This window comes from Chrysochloris asiatica, unplaced genomic scaffold, assembly GCF_000296735.1.
Source record: "Chrysochloris asiatica unplaced genomic scaffold, ChrAsi1.0 scaffold00160, whole genome shotgun sequence".
Lineage (NCBI taxonomy): Eukaryota > Metazoa > Chordata > Mammalia > Afrosoricida > Chrysochloridae > Chrysochloris > Chrysochloris asiatica.
This window is the reverse complement of record NW_006408678.1, coordinates 6,650,347-6,658,220: the sequence shown is the minus strand read 5'-3', so window position 1 is coordinate 6,658,220 and position 7,874 is coordinate 6,650,347. Positions and strand designations below refer to the sequence as shown.

The 7,874-nt window shown below is 39.1% G+C and overlaps 1 protein-coding gene across 4 annotated transcripts in view; it reads left to right on the top strand.

Annotated features, from left to right (window-relative positions):
* The window catches only part of ANO4 (anoctamin 4), a 607,193-nt gene that overhangs the window by 281,440 nt on the left and 317,879 nt on the right, over positions 1-7,874 (top strand). For 3 of the 4 annotated variants that reach the window (XM_006871106.1, XM_006871104.1, XM_006871107.1), the window contains one exon: positions 1,736-1,927. In XM_006871106.1, the coding sequence (XP_006871168.1) occupies positions 1,873-1,927 (55 nt within the window). In that variant the 5' untranslated portion in view covers positions 1,736-1,872. Of the gene's footprint in view, positions 1-1,735; positions 1,928-7,874 lie in introns of those variants that run through there. The other variant, XM_006871105.1, reaches the window with a different exon arrangement.

Here is a 7,874-nt window from a genome sequence, read left to right as displayed (position 1 = left end):
AATATCCAAACAATGCTTAGATTCTGGGTCAAACAAACTAATTTTGAGGGAGATGTTTTTTAAGCCATCTGGGTAAAGTATACTGGCTAGATTTTAGAAGATCAGGCATTAGGAATGACAGTCAGTTTGGTTAGGTATTGTCTTGCCAGATCAAGGTACATACAAGTGTTTATGTATGATGTTGGAGATAAGGTCTAGAATTGTATTTAAAATATCCCAGTTCCCCTCAAAACAAGCTTACAAAAAAAGAGAGAAAAGAATAGATAGAACAAAAGAAGAAAAGTGTTCATATTTGTTGAAGCTAGTTGGGTTCATTATGCTAGTCTTTCCACTTTTGGTATGTTTGAAAGTTTCTAGAATAAGGTACATTTGAATGAACATATTTCTAACATTATCAGAGGTATAAATCTGAGCTGTTTTCAACTCTGACCTGTATCTGAATCCCACGAAGAACATTCCTTGATGTTTTAATAAATTCCAAATAACTGGCAACAGTTCTTCAACCTCACAGCCCCTGACAACAGCATGCTACCTTTGTATATATGAAGGAGCTTCAAAAAGTTCATGGAAAATGGAATTAAAAGATAGTAGAAGTTTTCCAAGAACATTTTACAACTTTCTCATTTTTTCCAGTATTTTGAGTTATAAGAATTTCAATATTTGACTTTATTGGATCCTCAGTTATAAAAGTCTTGTCATGATAGATAAAACATGCCCACTTTGGAATGCAATAATGTTCTATTAAATCACTTTTGAAAAGTGATTGATATCACAATTTAGTGTCACAGCTAACCTTAAGATTGACAGTTCAAATCCACCAGCCACTCCTTGGAAACTTTATACAGGGTCACTATGAGTCCGAACTGATTCAACGCATCTTAGCAACAACAACAAACATCCCTTAATGGCACCCGAGTGGCACGATGGGTAAATCTCTTGTCTGCTAACCAAAAGGTTGGCCTAGTAGAAAGATGTGACAGATTATTTTCGTAAAGATCACAGCCTTGGGAACCCCATGGGGCAGTTTCCGTCTGTCCTATGGGGGGCTGGAAGTCAGAAGTAACTTGACTGCTATGGTTTAACATCCCTTAGGGAAACCTGTTGTACACTGTAGGATAAGCATGGGACTGCTAACTATAGGGTTGGTGATTCAAACCCACAGAAGCGCCTTGGAAATCTTATACAGGGTAAGTTGGAACCAACTCGACAGTGCTTAACAACAACAAGAAGGCCTGGTGATATAGTGGTTAAAGCATTCAGCGACAAAGGGAAAGGTCAGCAGTTCGAACTCACCAGCCACTTCATGAGAGAAAGATGTGGCAGTGTGTGTCCGTAAAGATTTACAGCCCTGGAAACCCTTTGAGGCAGTTCTACTCTGTCCTGTGGGATCACGAGTCAGAATCAACTCAATGGCAGTGGGTTTGGGGTTTTAGCATCCCTTAAGAATCTAAAAGAACTTCGGGTGTGGTGCTATGGGTTAATGCACTGGACTGCAAAGTTGGTTTGAACCACAAAGTTGGCAGTTCAAGCTCACCAGTCGCTCCTTGGAAACCCACACTGGGTCACTATGGATTGGAACTGACTCTTAACACTTAGCACTTTACAACAGCAACAAGAATTTAAACAGGATAGTTGTGTTTGTTTTCTGGATTTGATGATGTGTCAGAAGTTAGCTTTCTATATCAACCATGCTAAACTGACTTCTGTAGTATAACAGTGCTATTTCTCATTGCAGGTTTAAGTTTATCTATTCATGGGGCTGAAAAACGTTTACAAATCCATCAACGGCGAAGTGTGGCAAGCCACCCAGGGTCACGCCGCCTGCCCGTGGTCAGGCATTCCTCACTCCCTCCAGGCAGAAGGTCAATAAAAATGGAGGCGAGCTCTTCTGGAATCACTAATGGCAAAACCAAAGTCTTCCATCCAGGTAATGCATAGAGATATGCAATGGACCCATTTTAGCAGCGTTCTATTTTTGTTATTTAATAATGCCATACATACTTCCATTTAATCTTGCTTTTTTTTTTTTTAGAAATCTTGTTTTTACGCCCCCTCTCTTCACTAAAGTGGTAAATGCCATGAAAACCAGTATGAGCTGTACTAAGAGAAGGTTAAGGTCCACCTATTGTGGTAAAATATCAGTGAAAAGCAGAGTGAATGTGGTACCTTTTTTTTTTGCAAGTAACATGAACGTCATACGGGTTTCTGCAAACTGTGCAACCTTTAGCATTAGTTTTCTATGTGCATTATATATGTGTGCATGATATTTGCATGAGTGCATTGTATGTGAAAAAAAATATAGTAAATGTTCTCATTTCAGAGAAGTGTATTGCATAATAAGACAAAATAAAGATTTGCCTGATAATTTGTTCTAAGATAACACAGGGGGAAATTCAGGCTTAAAAAATACCCAATTGGAAGGCTGCATTATCTAGGTTGACTTGCCTTTAGCTTCCTGAGGTCAGGAAAAAAATACTTGTCATTAATTTATGTTTTAAGGCTTCTGGGACGCATCTGTGATCTCTTACATATGTTAATTCTGTATAAAAGCAGTTATTCAATCTAAATAATTCTGTTGATTTGCTCATTTAAATATTAATTGATACTCCAGATAGGTATTGAGCACCTACTAAATGCCAGACCTTGATATGGATGCTAAGGAAACATCAGTGAACCAGTCAACAAGTTCCTGCCTGACTTCCATTTTTGTTAGTTTCCATCAAGTTGACTCTGACTCACGATGACCTTATGCTCAGCGGAGGAAAAGACTGCGCAGTCCTGAGTCATCATCAAGAGTCGCAGGATGTTTGAACCCAGCTTTGTAGCTATTGTGTCAGTCTTTCTCATGGAGGGTCTTCCATGCCCTCACTGGCCTTCTCATTCCAAGCACAATGTCTTCTCTAGCAATTGATCCCTCCCAATGATGAGTCCAAAGAAAGCAAATAGGACAGTGTCTGTGATTCATAAGGTTTTCAGAAGCTAATTTCAGAAGTAGATCACTAGTCCTTTGTTCTATACACTCCAAAACCCCCCAAAAAACAACAACAAAAACCAAATTTACTGCCCTGGAGTTGATTCTAACCCATAACAATTCTATATACGGTTTTTGAAACTGTAAATCTTTACAGGAACAGATAGCTTCCCCTTTCTCCTTTGGAGCGACTAGTAGGTTTGAATCACTGACCTTGTGGTTAACAGTCCAATGCCCAATCTACAACTCCATCAAGACTTGCTCATTCAGATTGCAAGAAAATTCATAATTGCAAGAAAATTTATGTAACTCTTCCTCAAATTTGATTCCTTTCTACAATGTCCCAGTGGGTGGTGACCAACCTCCAAAGAAACCTGGTCTCTGTCTTTAGCCATATCACACCATCGTCTCTCTCAGTTGATATCCTTGTTTCCTAAACTCACTAACAAGCCTTGGACCATTGGCTTGAATTACTTTGGTTTCCTATCCCTGCATCTCCAAATGTACCCCATTTGCTCCCATCCTTCCCCTTCCCTCCAGCTTTCAGACCGTAAGTGGTGGGGCCCACTCTTTTTTACTAAGCCATCTACAAATGTCCTTTAGACTTAGTCACCTCTCCTCTCTTGAATTTTGTTAAGGATGAAGTATCCTTGTTCTCATTTAGGGCTCTTACCCCCCCTCAAGCTATAAGGAACTCTGGTAGAGTAGTGATTACGAATTGGGCTGTGAACCACAAGGTCAGCAGTTCAAAACTACCAGCTGTTCTGAGGGAGAAAGATGAGGCTTTCTGCTCATGTAAAGATTTACAGCTTCGGTAACCCTGCACATGGTCGCTATGAGTCGAAACCGACTCCATGGCACATAAGCCACCACCCCCACCCCCCCAAGCTATAAAAGACTGACTTCAAGATTCTATCACAGTATGTCAGAATTAGATACACTTTATGATCTGGTGCCTACTGTTTCTCATATTTCTGATATAAACTTTATGTGATAGTAAATCAGTCAAGGTTCAAACACAGAAGCATAGTCAGTGGTGGTGGTAGTTGTGTGCCACAGAGTTGGTTCCAACTCACAGTGACCCTGTACAGGATTTGCAAGGCTGTAAATATTTATGGGAACAGAAAGTCTCATCTTTCTCCCACGAAATGATTGGTAGATTGAAACTACTGGCCTTGCGTTTAGCAGCCCAGTTCACAATCCACCACCCTATCAGGACGTGTTAAGAAACTTATTGCAAGGAATTGTCCAGTCAGAACAGCTTGTCCTCAGCTATGCCTACAGGCAGGCTTCTTTTTGGCCCTTTAGCTCTTGGCCTGGCTTCTGCCCTGTGTGGCAATGTCACCAAGGTCTTCTAGGACTACTACCAAATGCCAACAGTGCACACAAGTCACCATAAACCTCAACCTGAAGGAACTCTGCTTTAGCTACTCCAATTAAGTGCCTGGAGGCACCCCACTCTGCATGCAAACCTCTTGGCCAAAGTCACTCAGTTTTACTTGCTTTTTGGGCTGGGAATCTTACTACTGTTCTTCATGCTCTGGCTCTTAGATCTGTTGATGATGATCCTCTGCTACTCTCTGACTCCTTCAGTGATATAGCCTTCTCTCCCTGGGTCCAGGAGGTTCAGTGTGGCGGGATCTTGGGGTTGAAAAGCTGGGTTCCATTCCTGGCTCTTCTTCTTTAATGGTAGTGAGTTCCCTTGTTCCTTCTTCTGAGGTGACTCCTTTTATACAAGTTAGAGTTCCAAGTTTTTCCAACATAATCAGTTCTGTTGGTCACTCACAAATGAATCATATAATTCATCAGCATCTTCCCCTATCTTCTCTTACCCAGACCTATCATGGAAAAGCTATTTGGTGGAAGTCACAAAAATATGGCTAGAAGAGGCATTCAATAATTCACTACCACACTTGTAATAATCCTAAATTTCTTCATTAGACAGTATGCCTTTTTCTCTCTCTGGCCACTCTTTCTTACTCCTTATAAGTCAAGCTTCTAAAAAGATAATCTATCCTGGCTTGCTCTGTTTTAGCATTTCCTTGCCACTCTTTAAGCCAATACTATCTACTTTCTAGCTATTTCCCTCTATCACTGTTGTTCTTGGCATCTTTATCATAATGTGGTAGGTGCTTGCCACACTCTTCTGATGCACCAGGCTAGGTGCATTTTCCCCCAAATAATGTTCCCCTAGCTATTTTGATGGTCTTCCTTTCAGCATCTTCTTTCTTTCATGTGTAGCTTTCCTGGTTTCTAATCTCTTAGCATATCCCCTATCATTCTACCTTCTACCTCAGTACCTTTGCACAGCATTCAAAATGATTCATTTCTACCCCTCATCATACCATTCAATTCGTTTTTCTTTTTAATTTCAGGGTAAAACTAAAACCTCTTAGCATGTAAAATTATATGCACTTGTAACATCTTTGTGGGAGCAGAAAGCCTCATCTTTCTCCCATAGAGAAACCACTGCTTTTGTATTTCACAGTCCAGTACATATCCCATACGGCCACTGTGCACCCCATGAAATTTAATTACATCTATAAAATGCCTTTATAGAAACACCTAGGAAACCCAAACAACCCACGGCCATCAAGTCGATTCCAACTCACAGTTACCCTATAGGACACAATAAAAGTGATCCTTAGGGTTTCTGAAACTGTAAGTCTTTACAGAAGTAGACAGCTTCATCCTCCTCCCACAAATGGACTGGTGGGTTTTGAGCCACTGACTTTCAGTTAGCAGCCCAACATGTAATGCACCAGAACTTCTCCAAAATATCTGCATCAGTGTTCAGTTAAACAACTGGAAACTGTGACCTAACAAGTTGACACACCAAAAAGACCATAACATCTCGTCATACGGATTTGTTTTGGTTTTCCAGTCACATGATGATGATTAATGCCTTATAACTGATGCAGCACTGGAGGTTACCACTCATCTATGTCAAGAAATTTGGAAGACAGTTACCCAACCGACAGACTGGAAGAGATCTATATTTGTGCACATACCAAGGAAAGGTGACCCAGTGGAATGAGGAAATCTTCAAACAATATCATTAATGTTGTATGCAAGTAAAATAATGCTGAAGATAATTTTTTAAAAGGATGGAATAGTGCATCTGAATTGAATTTCTGGGAGCTGCCAGAAATTCAAGCTAGATTCAGAAGAGGATTGAAGGATATCATTGCTGATGTCAGAAGGATTTTAAAAGGCACAGAATACCATAAACATGTTTACTTGTGTTTTATTGACTATGCAAAGACTTTCAGTTGTATAGATCATGACAAATTATGGATAACATTGCTAAGAATGGTTATTCCAGAACACTTAATTGTGCTTTTGAGGAATTTGTACATAGACCCAGAGCTATTTGTTACAATAGAACAAGAGAATATTGAATGATTTAAAATTGGGAAAGGTGTGCACCAGGGTTGTAGCCTTTCATCATATTTATTCAATCTGTATGCTGAGCAAATAATCCAAGATGCTGGATTGTGTGAAGAATATGGCATCAAGATTGGAGGAAGACTCACTAACAACCTGTGATATGCAGATAGTACAATCTTGCTTGCTAAAAATGAAGAAGTCTTAAAATACTTACTGATGAAGATCAAAGACTACAGCCTTCAGTATGGATTGCACATCGATGTAAAGAAAACAAAAGTCCTCACAACTGGACCAATATATAACATCATGATAAATCAAGAAAAGGTTGAAGTTGTCAAAGACTTCAGTTTGTTTGCATCTACAATCAGCAGTCTTGGAAACAGCAGTAAAAAAAATCAAATGATATATTGGGTTGGGCAATAGCAGTTTGAGAACTAAGGTATGCCTGACCCAACCATGTTGTTTCAGTTGCCTCATATGCAAGTGAAAATGAAAGTTGGATACTGAATAAGGAAGACCATAGAAGAATCGATGCATTTTATTTAGGGTGTTGGAACTTGTTCCTTCAGTAACATTGACTTTTTAACATAAGCTACCTCTTAAAATGATCGAATAGTGACCATTTCTTCTTGGTAATTATTATTTGTATTTTTTCCATCTTCTTTTGATGCTTTTTACATCAAAATCAGTATAAAATCCCTCATTATTTCAAGTTGAGGCTTGGATTTTATTCTTCAGTTCTTTCCACTTGAGAAATGGTTAGCATGTTCTTCCCTTTTGGTTTTCTAATTCCAGGTCTTTACACATTTCAATATAATATTTTACTTTGTCTTCTTGAGCTGCTCTTTGAAACTTAATGGTCTTTTACCTTTTCATTTCTCCATTTTGCTTTGGCATTTCTATACTGGAAAGCAAATTTAAGAGTCTCTTCTGATATCCATTTTGGTCTTTTTCTCATCTTCTTAATGACGTTTTGCTTTCTTCCTGTATGATGTTTTTTATGTCAACCCACAACTCCTCCGGTCTTCAGTCAAGTTCAAGGTGCACTGAAAGCATTGGCAAAGAATAAGGCTCTGAGAATTGATGAAATGCATATTAAAATCTTTCAACAAACTGAGCAGCACCAGAGGCACTCACTCATCTATGCCAAAAAACTTGGAAGACAGCTACCTGGCTAACTGATTGGAAGAGGTCCATATTTGCACTCATTCCAAAGAGAGGTGACCCAACAGAATATGGAATCATTGGACAATATCATTAGTATCCCATATAAGTAAAATATTGCTGAAGGCAATTCAACAAGAAACTATATGATTAGTGATGAAAGGTGGAAAATGGCTGAAAACAGAAAACACCAGAAGAATGTGTATCTGTGATTTATTAACTATGACTTTTGACTGTGCGGATCATGTCAAACTCTGGATAACATTGCAAAGAATGTGTATTCCAGAGCACTTAATTGTGCTCATATGGAACCTGTACATAGACCAAAAGGCAGTCAGTTGAATAGAAC